This window comes from Bufo gargarizans, chromosome 1 (assembly GCF_014858855.1).
Source record: "Bufo gargarizans isolate SCDJY-AF-19 chromosome 1, ASM1485885v1, whole genome shotgun sequence".
Taxonomy (NCBI): Eukaryota; Metazoa; Chordata; class Amphibia; order Anura; family Bufonidae; genus Bufo; species Bufo gargarizans.
In genome coordinates, this window is record NC_058080.1 from 481,795,737 (window position 1) to 481,822,229 (window position 26,493).

Below are 26,493 nucleotides of genomic sequence, written 5' to 3' on the forward strand. Positions count from 1 at the left end.
TGCCAAACCATCACTAACGAGCGTTCACACGAATGCTCGTTAGCCATAATGTGAACGATTATCTTCAGGTTTAATCACAATAGACCTAGCTTTTTTTATTCCTCATGACCTCTGATGGATCCATTTTCCAACAGATCCAAACACTTGTGGACATATTAACCATTTTTACGACAAGAATATACGATTATGCTCTAGACTACACTATTTACACTAAATATTACTGCATGTTTAATGGAAATCCCCAAACTCAAGTGTGAACAGAGTCGAACTTGGGAATGAAACTATTTGCTATTTTAGCTTTTTAGAAATGTTAGATTTTTAAGGATATTAAAAGGAAAAAAATACCCAATAAATCTGTGGCTAAATCGTGTTACACTGCCCAAGGGTTTCAATCTACGCTTTGCAAAAGGTGAAACTTGCAGTACAAATCTGCAACATAAACTGACGTGCTGCGAATTACACCGCTGTATTAGTGGTAGAGCCGACACCAAGCGCACTCCCATTTCCCTGCTGTGTGCCCGTGAACCAGTAATGTAAGGCTACTTTCACACCAGCGGTCTTTGCGGATCCGTCATGGATCTGCAAAGACCCTCACGTTACAATAATACAACCGCATGCATCAGTCATGAACGGATCCGGTTGTATTATGTCTTCTATAGCCATGACGGATCAGTCTTGAACACCATTGAAAGTCAATGGGGGACGGATAAGCTTTCTATTGAGTCAGAGAACCACATCACGGACAGAAAAATTCTACTTGCAGCGTTATTCTGTCCGTGATGGGGACGCAACCAAAGTAGCCTTAGGCCTCATGCACACGACCGTATTTTTTAACGTCCCGCAAAACGTGGTTCCGTTGTACCGTGATCCGTGCCCGTTTTTTCTTCCGTGGGTCTGCCGTGATTTTTGGAGGATCCACGGACATGAAAAATGAAATAAAATTCAAGTCAAGTTTGCCATTGAAATGATAGGAAAAAACGGACACGGATCACGGACACGGATGACAATCTTGGGTGCATCCGTGATTTTCACGGACCCATTGACTTGAATGGGCCTGTGAACCGTTGGCCGTGAAAAAAATAGGACAGGTCCTATTTTTTTCACGGCCTAGAAACACGGGTCACGGGCGCGGTGTAAAAACGGTGCACAAGCCGAGTTTTCAACGGCCCCATTGAAAGTCAATGGAGCCGCAGAAAATAATGGAAAACGGCACAACGGCCACGGGTGCACACAACGGTCGTGTGCATGAGGCCTTATGCGTAGAAGACTCCTTTCCATTGTGAGCGCACACTTAGGAGTCCTCTTTAGGTATCACATGACCGGTCGGCAAGCGCACAGGGGGGGCAATAAGGGTGTATATAGATACAAATGGCTGAGCTGTACTAGTCATGCATTAGGGAAGTAAGGCCGAGTTCACACTTGAGTTATTTCCATCAGTTATTGTGAGCCAAAACCAGGAGTGAAGCCTAGTCAGAGATCCGGTATGATGGAAAGATTTCCACCTGACCCACACGGGTTTTGGCTCACAATAACTGATGGAAATAACTCAAGTGTGAACTCGGCCTAAACTAGGCCCCTCCATAAACCACACTGCAGATTATTTTACTCATCTGCTTTGCTGTTATGGTAATACGCTGCACATTTTCCACCTGCAAAACCCAAACAGGAAATAACACTACATTTTAAATATTTTATCTAGTTAAAGAACACGTAGGTGAGTAAAATAACAAAGAAACCATGCAGTCCTTCCGAACGTGATGTGCAACCATATTTTATTCAACACAACTTAAATTAAGAACTTTTTTTTTAAATAAAAAACACACAGATCACAACACAGAAGTTAAATCCGTAACACCCCCAGTTCACTGCCCACCGGATGAAAGCTGCCAGGGAACGGTGCCCTCAGGCGACATGAAGTAATCGGCAAACATGTCCCTGACCTGGGGCGCAGACACATCAGGCATTTCAGGAAAACAGTCTCTGGCTCTCTCTATGACGGGCGTGCTCTCAACATCGGCAGCCTCGTGGACATGCAGATAATTATGTAGAATACAGCATGCCTTTATGAGCGATTCTACCAGGTCAACATCCAGCTGTAATGCCCTCAGGAGCACCCTCCACTTGCTGCCGAGGATGCCAAACGCACACTGAACATAGTGTTGTGCCCGGGAGAGTCTATTATTGTAGATACGTCTCCTGGCGTCCAGTCCTCGCTTAGGGAATGGCTTCAGCACATTGGTGGTCACTGCAAAAGCCTCATCTGCCACAATGACAAAGGGCAGCGGAGATCCTGTGGATCCAGGAAGAGGTCTAGGGTTAGGCAGGGACAACTGAGATGTCAGAATCTGTTGTCCCGCTCGAGTTGCTCTTAAGACCCTAGGGTCTGCTTTGCTCGCATCAGCCACGGTATGTACAGCTACAAAATGGTATCGACTGTCGGCCAATGCCAGCAATACCACCGAAAAGTATTTCTTAAGGCTGTAGGGCCTGGACCCTTTTTTTGGCGGCATCCTGACCCGAATGTGCTTCCCGCCTAAGGCCCCCACACAGTTAGGAAATTGCGTGGTTACTTCAAAATGGGAAGCGATGTCCAGCCAAGTCTCCGCAGTAGGGGTGGGCATTACGGTGGGTCGCAGTCTCTCCCAAATGAGGTCGCATGTTGCTCTAACTATTCCCGCAATGGTGAATTTGCTAAGTAAAAATTCTACATGAAGTGACTCAAAAGAATTGCCGGTCGCCAGGAATCTGAAGGAAAAAAAAAAAAAAAAAACATATATAGTAAATGTTTACATTTTCACGAAAAAGCTTTAAAAAATTAATAAATAAAAAATAAAGCTCAACTTAAAGGAGTTTTCCAGTATTTAAATATTGATGAGGCCATCAATATCAAATCCTGGGGGTCTGACACTTATTACTCCCACCAATCAGCTTAGCGGTGAGGGTGTCAGACACCCCCAGGTTATCAGGACACCAGAAAACCTCTTTGAGGTCTCATGCACAGACTGTATTTTGGGTCCACATCCGATCTGCGTTTTTTTGTGGACCCAATCATTTCTATGGCTCCATATTGCGCATAACAATAGGCAGTTCGATTAGGAAAACGCGGCTGATAACCGGAGCTTGGGGACTGAAGAATTCATATGGTCAAGTACATGAGGCCTTAAAGGGTTTTTCCAGAGGAGTCATTTAATAAAAAAAAAAAAATAGCTGGAATGAGTTAAAAAAAATAAAAATAAAAAATAAAATCAGTCAAAAAAAAATTACCACTTCTTGGTGGATCAATCGATCACCAGCTGACACCGGGCACTGCCATGGTCAGCGATTGCTTGTATTGATTACTCAGCCAATTTCTTGCATTTCAAGCCCGAGAACATGAAGTGGAGTAAAGGAGGGGCGCAGTGTAAAAGCAGTGGTGGGGATCGGAGAGTGAAGCGTTTATTAATATTTTAACTCATTCCAACCCTGTTCTTAAATTAAATGATTCCTCTTGAAAACTCCTGTAGTATTAGCCAATCTCAAATATCAGTTATAAAATGTGCTTACCGCAGGGTGACCAACAGCAGCTCCTCAGGCAGTATGCTATGCCTAGAATTCGTATCCTGCATGGTCAGACCTGAGCGCAACTCCTCCAGAAGCTTGTCAAACGTTTGGATCGAAACCCTACAGAATTGGGAGAACTTCTCAGGATGTCGTCTGAGGTCCTGGTAGAGGGTAGCAAGGTGACCCCTCGGGGACACATTAGGATACACCTGAAGTCTGGGGGTCCTCGGCTCCTCCTCAATGGCTCGCTGTCTCCTTAACATTCTACTAAGAAGCCATGCCAGGAGCACCCTATGGGTGGGTGACATAGACAAAGCCATCCTGCAATAAAAAGGCAACTGCTGTAGGCACCTGGACAGCAATGAGAACTCCAATGGCACCTCCAATGGCAGAGATACTGAACAGTAAGGAGGTGCTGGGATAGGACGTCCACATCGCTGTGTTGTGGAAGTATTTTATTATGCATATTTTGAAGGGAGTCTGTCCTTGCCCTGGACCTTTTGTAAGTCACCGGAGCTCTCTGTCCTAATCACAGTTTTCTAGACCCCCAAAAACAGCTTTACAGTTATGCTAATGAGGAGTAAAGCGCCCAAGAGGCAGTACTTATCGGTACTGGAGGCCAGCAGTACCCATCAGAACGGAGCCCCGCTCCTGCCCCTCCACCATCTAGGCTAGGCGATGTCATCATGAGGCCGCTGCAAATCTCGCACAAACAGACCTCTCCTTTACAGGTGCACCTGCTTCCGAAAGTGGCTTCAACAGATGAAACGAATACTACTGGCGCTCGCACAGTTCAGTTGATGAAGTACTGTCTCTTGGGCGCTTTATACCTCATTAGCATAACTATAAAAACCTGTTTTGGGGGCGGGGCGGGGCGGCTCTACAAAAGAATGATTAGGACAGAAAGGTATATATAAAAATGCCAGGAGCTGCAGTGCCACACAAACTGTTACGGTAAAAGGCGGCACTGCTGTCATTTTTTGCAGTCTCATTCATTTCTGTGGATCACCGCTGCTCTGGTATCCTGGCCACGACCAGCAGTGGCATGTAGCCTTACCCTTACAGTCCAGGGTGGCGACAGACTCACTTTAAATACAGGTGAAACTTGAAAAATTTGAATATCGTGCAAAGTTCAGTTATTTCAGTAATGCAACTGAGATAGACTCATTACATGCAAAGCGAGATATTTCAAGCCTTTATTTGGTATAATTTGGATGATTATGGCTTACAGCTTATGAAACCCCAAAGTCACAATTTTGAGGTACCCTTTGCTCAGGGGGTATGGATTAATTAGCTGACTAGAGTGGGACACTTTGAGCCCAGAATATTGAACCTTTTCACAAAATTCTAATTTTAAGCTGCATTACTGCAATTCCTTTTACTTTGCATTACTGAAATAAATGGACTTTTGCACAATATTCTAATTTTTCGAGTTTCACCTGTATGTGTGAGGACAGGTGAATACTTCTGTTAGGCAAAAAACAAAAACGCTATTCAAAAAGGTTTTCCTGTATAAAAACATTTGCCGCAAAATTGCTGGAGGAAACCCTTTTACAGGAATGGTAAAAGGATGGTATTCAAACAAATCTCATCCACACACTGCGTAAATTTACAATGCAAATTACTTCAACGTGGATTCATGGAGAGTCTTGCCATGGATCACATGTGGATGTACCATAAAAGTCCCCCCCCCCCCCAAAAAAAAAAAAAAATTGAGGCGCATCAGATTACATTTTTAGATCGAAAAGACACATTTCACAGATGCAACTTTATAACCTTCAAAATCTTCGACAAAACCAGGTGTAAACTGAATTAAAATAAAAAAAATGGGCCATTGAGGCTCATGTACCAAAAACTAGCCTTTCCCGTGCCAGACTTGGTAAACAGCCCCCTGGAGGAAAATACGACCAATTTATTAAAGGGTTTCTACCACTTCGGTGTCACATATTTAGCTGTCAGACACTAGCGATCCGCTAGTGTCTGCTCTGCCCAACCATCCTAATATAATTGCTTTTGGGGCAGCCGTTTTGCTAAAAAAAAGAACTTTTATTAATATGCTAATGAGCCTCTAGGTGCTATGGGGGCGTCATTAGCACCTAGAGGCTCCGTCTACCTTCAGAAACTGCCGCCGCCGAGCGCGTCCCTCCAGCCCGCCCATCTCTTCCTGAATGCGATCCTCCTTGTGAGCGTATGTATTCTGCGCATGCGCAGTGAATGTCTGACCGCTTCCTTGCTCAGACATCTCCACTGCGCCTGCGCGATGACGCCATAGTGCTCCGAGGAACAGGCGCAGTGGAGATGTCTGAGCAGGGAAGCTGTCAGACATTCACTGCACATGCGCCAAATACAGGCGCTCACAAGGAGGATCGCATTCAGGAAGAGATGGGCGGGCTGGAGGGACGCGCTGGGCGGCGGCAGTTTCTGAAGGTAGACGGAGCCTCTAGGTGCTAATGACGCCCCCATAGCACCTAGAGGCTCATTAGCATATTAATAAAAGTTCTTTTTTTAGCAAAACGGCTGCCCCAAAAGCAATTATATTAGGAGGTTGGGCAGAGCAGACACTAGCGGATCGCTAGTGTCTGACAGCTAAATATGTGACACCGAAGTGGTAGAAACCCTTTAAGGGGAGCAGGCCCCGGAATGTATTTGTCACACCATCTGCTATCCAGCTAGGAGAAGTTTTCTGGCGTAAAATACTGTAAATGTGTTGGGCTGTGGTGGTCCTCCTCCTTCTGGTAAGCACCGCCCGCACATTTAAAAAGTGGTGGAAAACATACAAAGTTGCAAAATGTCCAAAATTTTGCAACTTTTGATGACAAAAAGCTATTGTAAATGACATCACATCACAGGCAGGCCATACCCATCACACATGACATCCACTAACAGAAACCTGAAGCTAGTCATACACAGACCAACTCTATTCCACCGTACACACACACACACACACGTTTATTACAACAGGGCGCGGTATGGGTATAGCTGATTTTTACCTTGTGTTTATGGGGTTCTCCTGGAATGATTTAAAAATGGCCACCAGCAACCTGCTCTAGAATGTGAGCAGGACTGGATGCAGAGATGTCTACAGTAGTGAGGTGGCAGGGCCTCACTACACTGCTCTACAATAGATGGTTATAATGTGACCCTGCCTACGATATGCCATCATGGCTGAGCAGCCTGACAGGAAAACTCAGCAATATGTAGTACTAGCTGAAGGACCTAGCTTCGCTTGGGTATATTTCATCTATTTTATTTAATGTGTGTGTCGTTAAAAGATATCAACACTGTCCACTATAAGGGCTCATGTACACGGCCGTGTTTGACTGTAGATAAAAACATCTATTGCTGGAACAAAGGCACATCTGAAAATAAGATACTAAGTGCTATTAGCCCATGGCTTTACTTCAATAGCGATTATCCTGGTGACAGATTTCCTTAAAGCTCTCCTACAGCACTGAAGATAAATGGCTGGGTTGTTATGGAAACCTGGAGTAAAACTGTGTATTTGGAGACTGGAGGACCGAGCTTCTATTGGCTGATAAGGGTCATGTGACCACGCTTCTATTGGCTAATGCATTTTTTGGGGAATATCTCAGGAACGGTACGTCCTAGAGAGCTGAGACCTGATCTAAAACCTTCCCGGACACCTGATGTACCTGTGTGCCAAATTTCGTGATTGTAAATGCGACGGTGCAGATTCCTTTAGTGGACATACATATACACACACATACACTCAGCTTTATATATTAGATATACAAGTGCCAGGATGTAGTGTGCAGTGATGCCCCATCCCTCACCTCAGCTGTGCAAGTGGCAGTACCCAGTCTTGCTCACATTCTAGGACAGGTTGCTGGCGGCCATTTAAAATAATTCCCGGGAACCCCTTTAAGAGTCTGTTCACATTCTGCATAGTGAAGCTGATGGACACCAGCAGCCCCCACTGGCTTATGATGGTTTTAGTCCAGTTCCTGAGTTGTCTGCCCTTTTGACAGGAAATATAATGCTGCACGCAGACAAGGCCGGGAGAGGGACTATGGGGAGGAAAAAATGGCACTTTGTACTTCACTAGAGCTCCTATATTTCAAGCCTCTGTGGCTTTCCCAGAAGTTAGGCGTATGTTTTTTTTTTACTGCATGGCAAAAAGTTTTACTTTTCACGCGTTTGGAGCATGGCTTGCACAGGAGTAGCTTACAATTTCATTGTGCTTCACCTGTACGGTCTAAAAACCGCATCTCAAAACCTCAGCAAAACGGTTTTTGATGGGGTCTTTACTGTGCGGCCAAGTAAATGGGAGCAGTGCTACAGTGATGACACAGTCAGACAGCTGATCGGCAGGCATGTAGGGTGTCAGACCCCACCGATCAGCTAGTAGTGGCCTATCCTGAGGACAGTAAGAGCTTAGACTACTTTCACATCTGCGTTTTTGCTGGATCCATCATGGATCAGCAAAAACGCTTCTGTTAGGATAATACATGACGGATCTCAATGCCGGAAAGGAAAAATGCAGGTGTGAATGTAGCCTTAGTAAGAGCCTGTTTCCAATGGCCAATGGCCACCACAGTCTGTTCTGTAATAGAAGAAAAGTGATCACGTGACTGCACAGGTTATCATTATCTACGGCACAGTTAGCACACACCCTCAGGGCTCCAGATGGCGACCAAAATGGTCGCCAATGCGACTAAGAATTTACAAATGGCGACAAGACTTTTTAGTCTTGTCGCCATTTGCGACTAGACCCTCCGCGGCAGCTCTGCAGTAGAACAGCGACGGGCACAGGAGCCGATAGTTCTCTGCCCCGGCCGCCGCCGATGTTCTTCTCAGTCTCAGTCAGCTCGGTCACAGCACACAACAGCAGAGCCGCTGGCAGCAGGGAGGGGAGGGGCTGGGAGGAGTGTAATCTGATCCTAGAGTGGAAGCTGCTTCTGCCAGCCCCTCCCCTCCCCGCCCACCAACCAATCAGAGCTGAGGCAAGGCAAGCACTAGCAGCTCTGAGTCACTGACAAGTACAGGGAGAAAGAATCGAATGAGTCACAGGTGAAAAGAACTAAAGATCCGACTTGTGACTCATTCGATTCTTTCTTAGACTCCCTGTACAGTGTGCCCCCCCCCCCCCAACACCCCAGTATACGAAACATTGGTGGCACAGTGTGCCCCCAACACCCCAGTATAAGGCTACTTTCACACTAGCGTTCGTCGGTCCGCTCGTGCCCTGGAATGGATCCGCTGCATCAGTCTGGCGGCGTTCAGCCTCCGCTCCGCTCGCCTCCGCACGGACAGGCGGACAGCTGGAGGCGTGCGGATCCGTTCAGACTTACAATGCAAGTCAATGGGAACGGATCCGCTTGAAGATGTCATCAATTGACTCAATCTTCAAGCGGATCCGTCCCCCATTGACTTTACATTGAAAGTCTGAACGGATCCGCGCAGGCTACTTGCGCACTTGCGAATTTTTTTAAAGTTATTAATGCAGACGGATCCGTACTGAACGGAGCCTCCGTCTGCATTAATATGAGCGGATCCGTTCAGAACGGAACCGCCCGAACGCTAGTGTGAAAGTAGCCTAAGAAACATTGGTGGCACAGTGTGCCCCCCCCCCCAACACCCCAGTATAAGAAACATTGGTGGCACAGTGTGCCCCCCCCCCCCCCAACACCCCAGTATAAGAAACATTGGTGGCACAGTGTGCCCCCCCCCCCCAACACCCCAGTATAAGAAACATTGGTGGCACAGTGTGCCCCCCCCAACACCCCAGTATAAGAAACATTGGTGGCACAGTGTGCCCCCCCCAACACCCCAGTATAAGAAACATTGGTGGCAGTGTGCCCCCCCCCCAACACCCCAGTATAAGAAACATTGGTGGCACAGTGTGCCCCCCCAACACCCCAGTATGAGAAACATTGGTGGCACAGTGTGCCCTCCCCCCCACAGTATAAGAAACATTGGTGGCTCAGTGGGAAGTGCCAATGAGGGTTAAAAAATAACTTTAAAAAAATTAACTCACCTCCTCCAGTTGACAGGTCCTGAAGAAAGAACAGGAGATGATCAATTGGTGGAGGTAAGTTCATTTTTATTTTTTAACCCTCATTGGCACTCCCCACTGCGCCACCAATGTTCATTATATTGAGGGGGGGCACACTGCGCCACCAATGTTTATTATATTGAGGGGGGCACACTGCGCCACCAATGTTTATTATATTAGGAAGGCACACTGCGCCACCAATGTTTATCATACTGGGGTGTTGGGGGAGCGGCACTGCGCCACCAATGTTTATTATATTGACCTTCTACTATGCATTCTGTATTAAAGAATGCTATTATTTTCCCTTATAATCATGTTATAAGAAAAAATAATACAGTGAATAGACTTTCATCCTAGCAACCATGAGTGAAAAATCGCACCGCATCCGTACTTGCTTGCGGATGCTTGCGATTTTCACGCAGCCCCATTCACTTCTATGGGGCCTGCGTTGCGTGAAAAACGCACAACATAGAACATGCTGCGATTTTCACGCAACGCACAAGTGATGTGTGAAAATCACCGCTCATGTGCACAGCCCCATAGGAGTGAATGGGTCCGGATTTAGTGCGGGTGCATTACGGTATTTTGAATGCCAGATCCGGCACTAATACATTCCTATGGGAAAAAATGCTGGATCCGGCATTCAGGCAAATCTTCAGTTTTTTTCGTCTGAGATAAAACCGTAGCATGCTGCAGTTTTATCTTTTGCCTGATCAGTCAAAATGACTGAACTGAAGACATCCTGATGCAACCTGAACGGATTGCTCTCTATTCAGAATGCATGGGGATATGCCTGATCAGTTCTTTTCCAGTATAGAGCCCCTGTGACGGAACTCTATGCCGGAAAAGAAAAACACTAATGTGAAAGTACTCTAAAATATTAAGTTTAAATCCCCCCTTTCCCAATTTTACATATAAAATATTTAAACAATAAATAAATAAACATATTACATAGCGCTGTCCAAACTATTAAATTATTAAAAAATGTCTCCTATGCGGTGAGCATTCGCCATTTTTTAGTCACCTTGTCACCCCAAAAAATAGGATAGGACTGTTCTATTATGGGCCGAATGTTTCATAAAATGCGAAATGCACGTGGCTTTTTTTGGTGTTTTTTTTTTGCGCGGTATTGAGTATCGCAATACTTTTTTATGGTGACGAAAGCGAATCAAAATTTTGGTATCAAAACAACCCTATGCCGATCTGATCGGCGTAGCGTTGTCACGATACCAAAATTTTGATTCGGTTTCGATTTGGCGACTACAAATTTGATTTGGCTCCTAAATTTTTCAGTTCAGGAGCCAATGGCTACTAGGTATTTTTTTTAGTCTGGAGCACTGACCCTCGAATGTCTAAGGGTATGACCAGACGGCGCAGTCCAGCAACACGTGGACTACGGGCCGTAGCTGGCTCTTGTTATACCAATGAGGCGTGCACTTGTTTCCTTGGTCTGCATTGTTAATACCAGTGCAGCCATTAAAGGGGTTGTTTCACTTCAGCCAATAGCATTTATCATGTAGATAAAGTTAATACAAGGCACTTACTAATGTATTGTGATTGTCCATATTGCCTCTTTGCTGGCTGGATTCATTTTTTCCATCACATTATACACTGCTCGTCACCATGGTTACGACCACCCTGCAATGCAGCAGCGATGGCCATGCTTGCACGCTACAGAAAAAAGAATCAGCCTAAAGACACTCCCTTGACCACTTTTTCCTATAGTGTATAAGCACGGCCACTACTGCTGGATTGCAGGGTGGTCGTAACCATGGAAACAAGCAGTGTATAATGTGATGGAAAAATGAATCCAGTCAGCAATATATGGACAATCACAATACATTAGTAAGTGCCAAGTATTAACTTTCTCTACATGATAAATGTCATTTGCTTATGTGGCACATCCAATAACAATGTAGACCAACTGAAGAGTGCGTTCCTCAATGGTTAACAACAGCCATTTGTGGCCCATAAGCCTGCAGGTCACAACAATGATACCACCGCACCATGTGGTCATACCCTCCTTCACGTGGACTGCTCGTCAGCGCAATGATCAGGGATAAGTGTACGTAGAAAAGCTGGTTCCTAACAACTGTCCCATGTAAAGGTGCTGCCCATCACCCACGTCATCATTTAGTGATCCTGTCTTTTGTTTAGCACCCAAAATCATCACTTCTAGACAGCAAATCGCCAACAGGCCTGTACTGCCCACAAACAACGATTATGTATGGGGATGAATGATCCCAGTAGAGATCGTTCATCCCTATACTGAAGAGATGATTACTGCATGTAAATGCAGCTTGCCCACTCTGCATAGTGATTGTTCCCTATAATTGCCAGAGAATCGACGCATGTAATTAGGGTCTTAGGGTACTTTCACACTTGCGTTGTGAAGATCCGGCAGACAGTTCCGTCGCCGAAACTGCATGTCATCCCCGGAAATCCGTGTGCAAACGGATAGCATTTGTAGACTGATCCGGATCTGTCTAACAAATGCATTGAAACACCGGATCCGTCTCTCCGGTGTCATCCGGAAAAACGGATCTGGTATATTTTTTTTGCATTTTTACAGGTCTGCGCTTGGTGCCGGATGTGGCATTAATGCATTCCAATGCAAAATAATGCCGGATCTGGCATTCCGGCAAGTGTTCTGGAATTTTGGACTGGGAAAATACCGCAGCATGTTGCAGTATTTTCTCCGGCCAAATACCGCAAGAGGGGCTGAACTGAAGACATCCTGAACGGATTGCTCTCCATTCAGAATGCATGGAGATAAAACTGATCAGTTATTTTCCGGTATTGAGCCCCTAGGACGGAACTCAATACCGGAAAAGAATAACGCTAGTGTGAAAGTACCCTTAGAGGAGTTGGCCCATGTCAGATATTGATGGCATATCACTAGAATATGCTATCAATATCATATGGAGCGGGTTCCACCTCTGGGACCTGCGCCTGTCTCCAAACACGAGTCCTGAGTGAACGGAGAGCTACCGCTCATGGTGGTCACACTCCATTCCCCACTATGCGACTTCTGAAAATAGACGAAAACCGTCTCCACACCGGTGAATGGAGGGGGTGGCTGGGCTTGCGTGGTACGCTCTCTATTCACGGCCAATGGCCTTCCAAAGCAGCTGAGCGCGCTCACTTCACGGTTTTCAAAACTCATATAGTGAAGAATGGAGCGAACACTGCACGCTTCCAGTTCATTTAGGAGGCCACGTTCTGGAGATATGCCATCAGCAGGGTTGGGCAAAGTGAGCTTCAGATGCTTAATCCAAATTCGCTTTGTTCAAAACTTCAGAATAATACTGTACGGAGATGCGTCTCCCTACAGTATTAGAATGTATGGGCTCCAATGAGCCGAAGTATGTTGCTCACGAAGTCGCACATTGATTTTTAAAGTGGAAAACCACTTTGAAACCGAACTCTGCTTCGGTTCTGACTAGTAACTCGTGTGGTCAACTACTGAGGTTATTCAACAAAGTCACGCGCGACTTCATAAATCACTTTGACTCATCAGAGCCCATACATTTTAATACTGTACAGAGACAAATCTCCGTACAGTATTATTCCAAAGTTTTGAACAAAGCAATTTCAGATTACGCTTCCGAAACTCGCTTCGCTCACCTCTAGCCATCAGTATCAGAGATGGGACTAGCCCTTTAGGCTGGCCATTAGTTATCGGCCCAAGGCTTGTTTAGTGGACAGCTCTCTCTCCTGAAGCCCCATACGTGATCAGCCAAGCATGCATGGTTCCTGAATGAGAAGAGCTTACCACCCCGAGAACAAAAGGATAGGGCAGCTAAGACCCAACTGCCCAATCCCGACATAAGTCAGAAGGCATGCACATAAGATGGTCGGCCGGTCCTACTGAAATCAGCCAACCGGACAGCTGGGACCCCACCGATCCAGAGAAGGGGTACCGTGTCCCCAGACTGATATGTCCTGCCACTTCATCCATTCTCTATGGAAATGCCAGAAACCATTGCGTACAGCGCGCAGCTATTTCCAGCAGTCCCATGGAGACTGATCAGGCGCATGCTCGGCTGGGAACATGGTGCCCCCCGTTCTTGGGATCAGTGGGGGTCCCAGCAGTCAGTCGTCCCCTACCCTGTGTACAGGGGTTAACTTTAGTACTTAGCACAGCCCCTTTAAGGGTTCATTCACACAGGGCAGAATTCTGTGGCGGTCACGTCCATCTACTTACGGTCAGGGCTCATCACTCACTACAGAGGGAATGGGTCATGCGTCTGCATATGGCGGCCCTATGGTCAGTGTCTGTGCGTTGCAGACCACAATCTGCGGTCACGCGTTCGTGTGCATGAGCCCTAAACCATAGGCTTGACGTGGGAACACTCAGATCTGAGGGGAGGGCTGATTTTCAGTCGCAGAAACAAATCTGCACAGTGTGAAGTGACCCTTATGAATGGTAACTGCAGGCACAGCAGCAAGGTGCCAACCCTCCATTCTCTATGGAGGACTGTTCACATCTTCAGCGATTCTGTTGCGTTACCGGCCATGAGGTCGGATCAAAACAAATATTGGTCGCCTGGACCTACCCCGCTTTATGGCACACTCACCCGCTGGCTCACACGAGGCGCCAGCACACTACTGCAGTCCGCGGATTGGACTAAACGGCCGCAGGCAGCGCGGGAATTCGCCACAGATCGCGAGATTTTACCCCGTTCCCTTCCCCTCCCCCCCACCTATTGTCTAGGCAACCAGCCGGAGGGACTGTTCTTGAAAACCTATGGAGACCTAGTCTGTGTTGTTCCTACACTGAGGTATTGCGCATAGGTAACCGAGAAGCCCCCTTCCTTTGTTTGCTTTGTCACATAACGTCTTATTATTCGTTACAGTCGGTGCCTTTTGCACGTCTGATAAGCGCCTGAGTGTGTACGTGCCCCACGTTACTTAGGGCTGCTTTCATTTCCTTCGCTTTGCCAGGATTTCCATTCAACCAAGCTTGCGCAGTACATTGCCCTGTTGGAAGAGGTGGGCGTGGTTAACATTGATTGGCTTCTACCTCTGCCAATCCAGTCAGCCCTCTTAGTGACCATCCAATCGCAGTTGGAGAAGAGAGCTGTACGCTTATCAGTTCTGTAGGTTGCATCCTGTGCTTTCGTCTTGTGCTTCGGCCGCGCTAGTGGAGGGAGCTCGGGAGCGAGGTAAGGAAAGGTGCGGTGTAGAGACGGGGTTTTGTGCGGGGGTCTGGAGGCTTGTGCGGTGTGTGCGTCACAGTCAGCACCTGGTGTGGCCGAGAGAAGCCTGACGTAGAGCTCGTGTTCAGCCGTGTACGTTTATCGGCGAAGGAGCGGACAGCGTCTCTCGGCAGGGCTGTGGTGACGCCGGGGAGAGCGGGGGCCGTTACCGGGCGTATCCCAGCCCGCCTTATGCCGTCTTTCCATTACCTCAGTTTACCAGGTGTTCGGTTACCCCCAATGTAGCCGTGAAGGGCGGGACCGGTGCATTGTGGGTAACCGTTTATCTCCCGGTTTGCACGGCTAAGAGTTATGTGGCGAAATGAGGCCGGGTTATTAGGCGGGCTTTGTACGTCTCGCAGCCGCCATGCTGTCTCCCCGTCTTCTCTCAGTCACAAAATGGCTGGTGGCGGAAGCTTGCGGCTGAGGGGCGGGGCGGCATGGCCGGTAGTCTGCGAGCGCGCAGACAAAGGAAGGAGCGCAGTGTGTGCTGCGGGCGACCTATTGTCCTCGTGTCCGTGCAACAGCTGCTATCCCTTATGGCTTTTACCACGGCCCCTTATGCCACCGGGGCTTTTACCACGGCCCCTTATGCCACCGGGGCTTTTACCACGGCCCCTTATGCCACCGGGGCTTTTACCACGGCCCCTTATGCCACCGGGGCTTTTACCACGGCCCCTTATGCCACCGGGGCTTTTACCACGGCCCCTTATGCCACCGGGGCTTTTACCACGGCCCCTTATGCCACCGGGGCTTTTACCACGGCCCCTTATGCCACCGGGGCTTTTACCACGGCCCCTTATGCCACCGGGGCTTTTACCACGGCCCCTTATGCCACCGGGGCTTTTACCACGGCCCCTTATGCCACCGGGGCTTTTACCACGGCCCCTTATGCCACCTACTTTACATTGTTCATCTGGGATCTGGATCCCAGATAACACTACAGTATGAAAATGAATTCTGTATTAGCGGTGCAGCGGAATACATGTATATCCCCCCCCCCCCCCCCTGTTTTCAGCCCTTTAAAGGAAACCTGTCATTTATACACTCACTTTTCTATCAATCCTTTTTTTAACACATTAATAATATTACAATCAATTCTGAATGAACTATCGGTTCAGAGGAAAACCTAAAATGTTCCCTCCATATATGTACATACACCTTTAGGCGTCGTTCACATTTGCGTGCAACCTTTCCTTTCTTCTACTCCGTTATAGGTGCAGGAGGACTGATTTGGCACATAACTGAGCCAAACAGAACCTAAGGACCCCATAGACTATAATGGGGTCCGTTTGGTGTCCGCTCAGAAGATGATTTTGGCGTGGAGACTAAAGTCCTGCGCGCACAACTTTTGTGTCTGCTCCAAAATCGTCTTCTGAGCGGAAACCTAACGGACCCCATTATAGTCTATGGCTCTGCAAAAAACGGACCCGTTCGGCTAATATAACCACATGCATCAGTTCAGAACAGATCTGTTTGTATTATCTTTAACATTTGGACTTACATGGGTCATTCAGTGCGCCTATCACAGGACAACTACGGGTGAACTGGATATCTCTTTTTCTGTCTTCAACGTAGCCTAGATCAGTGATGGCTAACCTCCGGCACCCCAGCTGTGGTAAAACTACAATTCCCAAGATGGACACTTGCTTGGCTGTTCTCAGAGCTCCATAGATATGAATTAAGCATGCTGGGAGTCGTAGTTTCACCACAGCTGGAGTGCCGGAGGTTAGCCATCACTGGCCTAGATGGATCCGTCATGAACTCCATTGAAAGTCAATGGAGGACGGATTTGTTTTCTAATGTCGGGGAAAACTGATCCGTCCCCATTGACTTGCGGTGTGTGTCAGGATGGATCAGTCTTGCTCCGCACCACATGGCGCACAGACACTGCGGGCAGCGTTTTGGTGTCTGTCTCCAAAGCGGAATGGAGACTGAACTGATGCATTCTGAGCGGATCCTTATCCATTCAGAATGCAAACTGATCTGTTCAGGGCTTTCAAAAGCGGTCCAAAACGGATCTCGCAAACAAAGCCAAAACGTGAGTGTGAAAGTACTTGGAGGTGTTAAAAAAAAAAAAAAAAAAAAAAAAAAAAACTGGGATGATTTTGGGGGGAACTCTCAGGATGCCCATGATTTTTAGGCCTCATGCACGCTTCCGTTGTTCTGGTCCGCATCCGAGCTGCAGTTTTTGCGGCTCGGGTGCAGACCCATTCACTTCAATGGGCCCGCAAAAGATGCGGACAGCACTCCGTGTGCTGTCCACATTCGTTGCTCGGTTCCGTGGTCCGCCCAAAAATAACCTGTCCTATTCTTGTCTGTTTTGCGGACAATAGGCAGTTATATTAATGGCTGTGCGTGACGTTCCGCAAATTGCAGAACGCACACGGATGCCATCCATGTTTTGTGGACCACAAAGCGCACGGTCAGGATAGGTCATGTACATTGTATTCTATGAGAATTTGGAGTTCTCTTGCACACAATGCAGATTTTTTTTTCAGTCCGGCTTTTGACCTGCGGTGTGGATTTTAAAATCTGCAGCATGTCAATTTACATTTTACCTGACCGCATTATACTATTCACTTCAATAGGGAGAGTAAAATCCACATCAAATGCGCATGTAAATCTGCACCAACTGATGCGGAATGACCGCACCGATTTCCCTCTGAACACCTGTGGATTTCGGTCCACTTACTCTTAGAGTACCTACAAACTAGGGCAGGTTGTCCAACAGAATTTTCCGGCGGTTTTCTCTTCTAACGTTTTGATGCGGTACCGCCAACCCCCGATATGAGTGCAAACAGATGTTGCTGATTTCATAGCCTGTGCTGCAGGGCGATTTCAGCTCCAGGTATTTTGCATCTCCTTCATGTTGCTGGTACTGTATTAAGCGGAGGTTTTCTCACAATCGCACACTGACCATGTGACTAGGGCTTTAGGGTACGGATTATGTTCCCCATTTCTGTGCTGATTCCCAGCAGAGCACTCGTACACCTTACTGCTTTTTGCTGTAAATTGACCTGCTCAGCAGATTTCCAAATCCACAGCATTTCAACTATGTTTGCCCTTTTAGCTGTGAGTTTTGCCCTTTAAAGGGAACCGGTCACCGGGATTTTGGGTATAGAGCTGAGGACATGGGTTGCTAGATGGCCGCTAGCACATCCGCAATATCCAGTCCCCATAGCTCTGTGTGCTTTTATTGTGTAAAAAAAAAAACGATTTGATACATATGTAAATTACCGTGAGATGAGTCCTGTCCCTGACTCATCTCAGGGACAGAACTCATCTCAGGTTAATTTGCATATGTATCAAATCAGTTTTTTTTTTTACACAATAAAAGCACACAGAGCTATGGGGACTGGGTATTGCAGATGTGCTAGCGGCCATCTAGCAACCCATGTCCTCAGCTCTATAACCAAAATCCAGGTGACAGGTTCCCTTTTAAAATGAAGGGATTGGCATCAAATCCACACCAAAAACTGTAATTGTAAATTTGTGTGAGGGGGAGTCTGCGTCTAGTTCATCGTTGTGCTTGTATCTCCATGGTCACGTACCTGTGAGTGGCTGGAACCATCCGGATTGCAAATGAGTGGTAGATCTAGGCAGGTTCTCATAGGTCAGTGAGCTGGGGGAGGAGTCATGACTTTGCCCCACCCCCTGCTGTGCCTGTCTTATAACCTGGATGGCCTGTTTAGGGTCTGTCAGTCTTTTCTCTTTGATCAGCAATATGTCTGTACTGGAGAGGACCTTGGTGATGACCTCTTGTCTCTACACAGATAGCTGCCACCACCTTATCGGTTCATTTAATGAAGATGGAGACAGAGCAGGAAGAGGTTGAATTCACTAACACAGAGACCAACGGTGAGATGCCACCCGGCACCATTTAGCCACTTGCTGTCTTGACTCTTTGTATGTGCCAGATGCAGATCTCCATTCGTACTGATTTTAATGCGGTTAACTTTCTATAGGAAAACGTCCAGCAGAAGACATGGAGGAGGAACAGGCTTTCAAGAGATCCAGAAACACAGATATGATGGTTGAATTGCGCATTCTGCTCCAGAGCAAAGTACGTTCCAGATGTGTTCCTGACCTGCCGGATGTACATCGGTCCCCTTGTGTTCACTAGTAGCAGTAACTTATGTGCTATTTTCTGTCTCTTCAGAATGCCGGTGCAGTTATCGGGAAAGGGGGAAAAAATATAAAAGCACTTCGGACAGACGTGAGTGTTTCCAAACAAATCCTGGCTCCGGGTTTTGCTTTTTAGTCAGTAGTGTATCCACACTGTCCAGACAGTGCATTGTAGGACCACATTACACTTAGCTAGATTTGTTCTGTGACTACAGCTTCTAGTTTGCTATAAGGATAGAATAGGTTAATGTAAATACTTTCTTTAGCTAGAATAACTTTAATGGAATGAATGGCTAGTTACAGTACAGTTTAGCATCATGCTTAAGTGGGCTGACTCGTGGTGACACTTGCATAATACCTCTGACATGGCACTGTGTGCCATTCACAATCTTTAGCATTTTTATTTTGTACTTGCCCGTTCTTTCAGTATCGCATTTGCCTCATCTTTTAAGTGAAATTCCAAGAGGAATAGTGTGTGCTTTCAGTCTCCATCTGAGATCTGTTCTAATCTTGTCAGATCCTTCCTATTCTACATGTAAATGAGGGAATGTGTCTACACCCACGAGCCAGCCTGCTAGAGCTGTATATCAGATTGCCTACTATAGAGTTAAACTGCAGTCAGCTTAAAGTTCCAAATTGTGTGATTTCACTGTGCCTTAATAACATTACGTTAATTGAAAATTGAGTCTAGTTTTGTATTAAATTAAAATGTATTGCTTTTCCCCCCCTTTTCCCTCTCCTTGTTTTTTTGGCCACATATCTCCGTTGCCCATGTACTGGATCGTCTTACCCCTGCGTTGCCCATCATGATGGCCCATCTACCCCTGAACGCCCATGTGAAAACCCTGGTTGGCTATGCCCAAAAATGTGCTCGTTGCCCAACGGGCACTATTCCTGCCATCTTCTGATTGAATGCCCATGCCCAATGCCAACATCCACGAACGCCAATGACCAATGCAGTACAATGCCAGTGTTTCAGTCCCAGACAGCAGTGGCCCCGAGCGGTATGTCCCAACAGTTTATGCCTCACTGCCTGATTAGAAAGAGAAATGTATTATAACCTGCCTTTTAATATGATTAGTTTCCCCTACATAGTGATATTTTCTGTCTTGTTTTCCCATTGAATTTTCTTTCTTTTCTTTCTTTTTTTTTTCTTCTTTCCTCACTGATCTTTACATAAGTTAGTCTTTGGACCCACTAATTTCGATATGAGGGAAGCAAACGTTGCATATTTCCACTGTACATTTATTTTGAGTGGTTTCTGTCTTCGTGGCCCGCCTGATTCCTGCAGCATTGCCTGTCTCATTGTCTATTACTCCTCTCCTAATTAGGTGCTAACTCTTAATCACTCTCACTTCACATTTGTTGCTTATTGTCATTTTAATTTTCTTCTCTTCAACGCTCATTGATATTTCCAGTATCTGAAGGTGTTTCATCCATACAGTATCCACCAATTGCATTTTCCAGCTCTCCCTGTAGTGCTCCAGTTTCATTCAGATAGCGAGGGTGTCCTGAATTAGTGGTGACGGGGAATGTGATCATTCACTTGTTTCCAGTTCTGTGCCTCTTTATGCCCGCTTTTATCTAAATCCTTCCAGAATCCCTTTCCCTCACCAGCATCTAAACGTTTACTGCCCAGTCACGTTCAACTGAAGGAAAAAAATGCAAGAAAGCACATGTGCATGTGTACATTAGTTATATATATATATATTAAGATCCTTATCACTACAGATGTGAAAGCTTTGGTAACATGTTTTTTTTTCTTATGTCGTGTGTGTTGTGCAGTATATTAAGTATCAGTGCAGACATTGAAACGATTGGAGAAATCCTGAAGAAAATCATTCCAACATTAGAAGAGGTATGTGTGCCTTTTTAGTTTTTAATACATTGGTCTTATATTTAGGAACTTGATTGACGTTACCTGTCTTTGCAGTACCAGCACTATAAGGGAAATGACTTTGACTGCGAGCTGAGGCTGCTAATCCACCAGTCTCTTGCAGGAGGCATCATTGGTGTCAAAGGCGCAAAGATCAAGGAACTTCGAGAGGTATGTATGGAAATTGTGCACAGTGAGATATATATATCTATATATCTCTCTATCTCTATTTGTGTGCTTTCTGAAAATGAAGTGTGCATATGCCTTGATGTATCGACTACAGATTGTACTAGGATTGTATTAGTTTTCGGTATGCTTATCACCAAACTGACTTTACCTGTTGCCCTTTTTTTTTCCTTTCTAGAACACACAAACTACAATTAAACTCTTCCAGGAGTGTTGCCCCCATTCTACAGATCGTGTTGTGCTCATTGGAGGAAAACCAGATAGAGTGGTGGAGTGCATCAAAGTAATCCTTGACCTCATATCTGAGGTAAGCATAGCTTGTTTGCCTTTGTGTGCTTAAGGAAATCCTCTTTGGGTTTTTGTCTAATTTACTGTTCTGTTTCAGTCTCCAATCAAAGGAAGAGCACAGCCGTATGACCCCAACTTCTATGATGAAACATACGATTATGGTGGTTTTACAATGATGTTTGATGACCGACGAGGACGTCCTATGGGGTTCCCTATGCATGCTAGAGGTGGTTTTGATCGAATGCCTCCAGGACCAGGTGGTAGACCAATGCCACAGTCGAGAAGAGATTATGATGATATGAGCCCAAGGCGGGGGCCCCTCCCACCTCCTCCGGGTCGTGGAGGCAGAGGTGGCAGTAGAGCTCGCAATCTTCCACTTCCACCACCCCCACCACCAAGAGGAGGGTAAGAATGTGATTGCTTATAAACGCAGGGTTTACAAAAAAAAATTGCATAGTTAAGCAGTGTTTGTTTGTATTTATGTTCCTATTTTGATGTGTTTGCTTGCTAAATGCTTTGGTTATACTTAAGACTTTTGTTTTTTCTAGTGACAGGAGAGGGAGACCTGACCATTATGATGGAATGGTAAGTGTTGCTACTTTGTGTAACTCGGTTGCAGGTTCCCATTGGGCTTCCACTGTTTTTTTTTTTTTGTTTTTTTTTTTTCTGTTCCCAATATTTTGTAGAGTAATATATAACCCCTCCCCAGTTCTTATTTTGTTCACACAGCCCAAATAAAGTAAATTTCTGTAATGCAGTAAGCTTACAATTGCCCTGCCACCTGGCTGCTCATTGCATATAGCCAAACATGTAATCTTAAATGGTTGGTGTAGCCAGGCATGTTTTGATTACACGTGATCTGTGTGAGAAACTGCATTAATTTATATGGCTGGTGTTAGGTTTGTGAGTAACATTGTTTCTGTTCTTGTTTCCAGGGTGGCTCTGGCTATGGTAAGTGAACATTTATTTTATTTACTTTTGCAAACCTTTCTTGAGGGTACACTTGTTTGTGTCACTTTGTTCCACTGCCATTTTTTAATTTTCTGTATTTTTGTTTTTAGGTCGGGGATCCTACGGGGATATAGGTGGCCCTGTCATAACCACTCAAGTAACTATTCCAAAAGATGTAAGTGCTCCCTATGTTTAATATTCTTGTAAACCTTTATAATATCTACACCAGGTCACTGTTCCTTAATTGTTTGTTTAAATACACTTTTCTTATTTTGTTTTTTATAAAGCTGGCAGGCTCTATCATTGGAAAGGGAGGTCAAAGGATCAAACAAATTCGCCACGAATCTGGTGCATCTATCAAAATTGATGAACCATTGGAAGGATCAGATGACAGAATCATCACAATTATAGGCACCCAAGACCAGATACAGAATGCACAATATCTGCTTCAGAACAGGCAAGTTGTGGACTTCTCATCCTGCATGGTTCTGAGACATAACTGTTAGGTCAATGGTGTCTAATAGCTGTGTACGACTCTAACTCCTTTTGTCCCTTTTCAGATTTTCTGCCTTTCTTCTCCTTTTTTTTTTTATATCTGTCCTTTTTTTTTTTTTTTTTTTTTTTTTTTTTATATTACTAAAAATCAAGGGTGCCTTTAAACTAATTCTGCTTCATGAAATTAACAGCTCAACTTTCTGCCGTGAAACGACTGCTAAAGATTTGTTAAATGAACACTATATTAATGTGCCTGTAGATAAATATTAGAAGAAATCAGTGGATGTTGGTTTAGTTCTGTGTGGAAGACTAGTGATTTTGTTGTTTTTAGTTAACAGCATTGACAACAAATCACGGTCTGCCATATGGCACAGACCATGCCTCTACAGGACAAGTTACAGTCGTTTTGATTGGATGCAGTAATGCAGCGTTTCACATCTTTCTATTTACTAACCACTACTTTAATTTTTACTTGAATTGGCCTAATACTATAGCGTGTTTTGGGTTATGCCTTGTAATTCTCACTAACTTATCATGCATATTAATTGTGCTTTTATTAACTTGCGTGTTGGCTTTTTTTTGTGGGGGGGGGGGGGTGTTTTTCTTTTTTCTTTTTGTAAGGTTTTGTGTTCTTACAGGTTCTAATGCAAGATTTTCTTTTTTTTATAGTGTGAAGCAGTATTCTGAAGATTATTCTTATGGGTTTTGACTTCTAAACATTGAGAGGCACATGCTCAAGGGTTCTAATGTAAGATTCTCTTTTTTTATAGTGTGAAGCAGTATTCTGGCAAGTTTTTCTAAGACTAGTGAAGAATGAAGGAATCCTGCATCTTTTGTTTTTCTTTATCTTCGCTTCTGATATAAAAAAAAAGAAATAATTAATAATAAAAACATTCCTCTGCTTCCTAGGTGTAATACATTTCAGATGTAGAAAGTGGTGGTTGATATATAATCTAGCTCTTCGGCATGAGAGAATGTCTTATAGCAGTGCAGTCTGGGATCAGATGCAGCATGAGTGGGGTGCATTTGAAAGCAATTTCTATTTATCAGCCTGAAGATATGGATGGTTTACTTACTGTATATATTAAGGAGGAGCAATTGGTAATCCCTATCCACTGAGCAGTGGCAATAGCGGTTTTGTATGTAATTTTAACTACTTTTAAATTTAGTGAACTGTGGGGTTTGTTCTAGAATTGCTTTCACTGTCTGATGCCCTTATACAGGGTCTCCCCACTTTGTTCTTGAACATGAAAGTTTTTAGTGTTAATTTGCATGAAGTACACACTCTCTGGTTTCTCTTTTACAGGACTCTAACAGACCACATTAATGAAGACGAGGAAAGTGTACAGTGAGCAGTGACGAAAATGTAGTTCTCCTTTGCACTTGTTCTCTTTTTACTATTATTTCTATTCTCACAATAAAACAGTTTTAAGGAAACAAAGTTCCATGGTGTGTTTTATCAAACGGTTTTCAAATCTAAATGGGTATTTAGCAATTGATCTCAAAAGATAATTTTGTATGCAGACTTTTTTTTTTTTTATTCCCATTGGATTTTTTTATCGTTATGCTGTAAATATATTTTTTTTTTTTTCGGACTTGATTATGTCTATTGATCACAATCCAAAATGCGTAATATTTTATCTCCCCATTTGGATTTGAAAAAAAGCTGGACAAGTGCAAGTAGCGCTTATTTTTCCACTGCCCGTGTACAACTTTCTTCTTTGGACAGTGTGCCTCATACAGAGTAGTGGAAATGATATGATCTCTTCCATTGAAAGGTTATAATATAGCTAGTTTTAGTTATTCGTTTAGCTTGGATGTGGGTTTCTGCTGAGACTTCAGATCTAGCATTAGAGGTTGCACTTACCTGCAAGGTGTTTCTGGCAATCTGCATGAACAGCAGTGTAATAATGTTACACTTTAGACGGCTAGCCTAATTGGTAGTAGATTTTCAGTGACTTCACATTTTCATTCAATGGTCTTGGGTTCACCCGTCTGATATGTTTTAAATGTATTATATATCAGGAACAAAATATGAATTTCTTTTTCAGGCATAAGTGGATTCCAAAATATTTTGTTTAGAACAGCTCCAATGAAAAAAAAACCTGGAATGCTTTCTTCCCCTTCCCCTCTTTCGTTGCTTTTGGATTACAAACCAAGATCTGGATCACCGGATGCGTTAGTAGTAACCAGCAGCGCTAAGAATCCACAAACAGCGGAGAATGCTCCACCTCAAAGAGAATTGTACAGAATTAGAGCTGAATGAATATATCTGCTTTATGTTAAAGATTTATTGTGTTTTTTTTTGTTTTGTTTTTTTGTCTTTTGTTTTCAATTCAGTTATTACATGGAGAATAAAACTCCACTGAAGCATTTCTGTGCAAATCTTACTGGGATAACTGTTAATATTTGAGCAGCTGATAAGTTTTTTTTTCTTTTTTTTTTTTCCCCCTTTAATGTACTAATTCCAAGACCTGTTTTCTTTACCTGCTTTGTCTGTTTAGAATTGGGGGATTGTGTTCGCTGTAACAATGTGCAGACTGTACACATTGCTGTTTTTAATCACTTTTACATTGGTATGTTGTAACTGAAATTAGTCACCTGTGTAGTGTAGATATGACCAGCTGTGCGCTCAGTTTTTATTACTATAATTAAAGTTTAAAGGATTTTTTTTATTCCTTAGATGTAGCCAATTGAGCAGTGAGTACTTTGTGACGGAACAAAACGGCATTTAAAGTAGCCATTGTCTTTTGCTTTTTGTTAGAGTTGGAAATGTCATGTAGGCTAGGGGAATTTACATATTTTTGTTCTCTAAAACTTGGGTGCTTGATAGTTTACTCTACTCTAACCTGCTAAGTTCCCATTTATTTGGTATGCAAATAAAAGTTTTTGCATCTGTACCAATCTTTGCATGGTGGCTACAAAAAAAAGATGCAGAAAATGTCTTTAAAAACAAAACAAAAACCTTCAGTAAACAATTGCTTGCATAATCTGGGGCACTCATGTTTAGCACAGTAGATGTTTGTCATGTGCTGACTTCTATTTTTGTCCCACAATTTACATTTTGTTTCAATTAATGTGCACAATTTAGTAAGACAAATCTGCTTGTTTTTAAGCGTGTTCTTTAAAGCTTGTTTGGCAGCTCCTATTAAACCATGGCTGCACTTCAGATATTTTAAGATAATTCTGTTAGATGGAAGCCCTCTCCATTCAGGATCTTAATCAGATTTATGCTATGAATAGAGAAATCTGTGATAAGCCTGCGTGAGATGCATGCAGATTTTGCATTGCAAAATGCATAAATTGACACAATGCAGATTTAAAATCTTGTGAAGGTATAAACACATTTACCCACAGTGCACAGAATGCAAGAATCAATAGGAACTACAGTTTGGGGAATCTGTAGTTTTACATACTAAGTTTCTAGGGGAAGTAACCTATTATCTTTTGGATTTCTTTGTGTAACATATATTTCACTGCTGCAGAACTGCATTATTTAGATATAACCTATCAATGGAAACCACTAATAGTGGTATTAAGTAATGGAGGGAAAATGTTTGGTCTCTCAATTAAGGGAATGTCACTAGGGACCTTCCTAGCATAGACATATAGCTATGGGTCACGTGCTTAAGTTTTCTTTTGGTTGATCTTATTTTCAGTTTCCAGAAATGGACACAAGAAGTGAAGTTTGGGTGCAACAGTAACACTTGTGATGCAGTAATTGCACTGTGCCTAATTTGCATAGAGAAAAAGTTTAAAGGGCTCATTCACATGTCAGTGCTTTCAATCAGTACCTGCCAAAACCAGGAGTG

The 26,493-nt window shown here is 44.3% G+C and overlaps 3 protein-coding genes across 5 annotated transcripts in view; 1 reads left to right on the forward strand and 2 right to left on the reverse strand.

Annotated features, from left to right (window-relative positions):
- The window catches only part of RMI1 (RecQ mediated genome instability 1), a 27,807-nt gene extending 13,494 nt beyond the window's left edge, over positions 1-14,313 (reverse strand). The window contains exon 1 of one of the 2 annotated variants that reach the window (XM_044273699.1): positions 14,137-14,313. The gene's annotated coding sequence lies outside the window, so the exon portion shown is untranslated. Of the gene's footprint in view, positions 1-14,115 lie in introns of both variants that reach the window. The other variant, XM_044273707.1, reaches the window with a different exon arrangement.
- On the reverse strand, positions 1,776-14,717 carry LOC122922958. The gene is made up of 3 exons (XM_044273740.1): positions 14,583-14,717; positions 3,544-3,861; positions 1,776-2,745 (listed from the first exon to the last, which is right to left on the reverse strand). Exons 2-3 carry the CDS (start codon positions 3,858-3,860, stop codon positions 1,863-1,865), a joined length of 1,200 nt encoding a protein of 399 aa, XP_044129675.1. The 5' UTR covers position 3,861; positions 14,583-14,717; the 3' UTR covers positions 1,776-1,862.
- Positions 14,586-25,581, forward strand: HNRNPK (heterogeneous nuclear ribonucleoprotein K). 2 transcript variants are annotated; one of them, XM_044273720.1, is made up of 15 exons: positions 14,586-14,724; positions 18,534-18,618; positions 18,726-18,823; positions 18,920-18,976; positions 19,846-19,889; positions 20,671-20,743; positions 20,819-20,932; positions 21,126-21,254; positions 21,333-21,640; positions 21,784-21,820; positions 22,171-22,186; positions 22,297-22,361; positions 22,474-22,643; positions 23,351-23,429; positions 24,733-25,581. In XM_044273720.1, exons 2-14 carry the CDS (start codon positions 18,564-18,566, stop codon positions 23,388-23,390), a joined length of 1,206 nt encoding a protein of 401 aa, XP_044129655.1. In that variant the 5' UTR covers positions 14,586-14,724; positions 18,534-18,563; the 3' UTR covers positions 23,391-23,429; positions 24,733-25,581. The 2 variants fall into 2 exon arrangements, with proteins under 2 accessions (XP_044129655.1, XP_044129663.1); XM_044273728.1 differs by lacking the exons at positions 23,351-23,429; positions 24,733-25,581 and adding an exon at positions 23,452-23,584.
- The last annotated feature ends 912 nt before the right edge of the window (positions 25,582-26,493 follow it).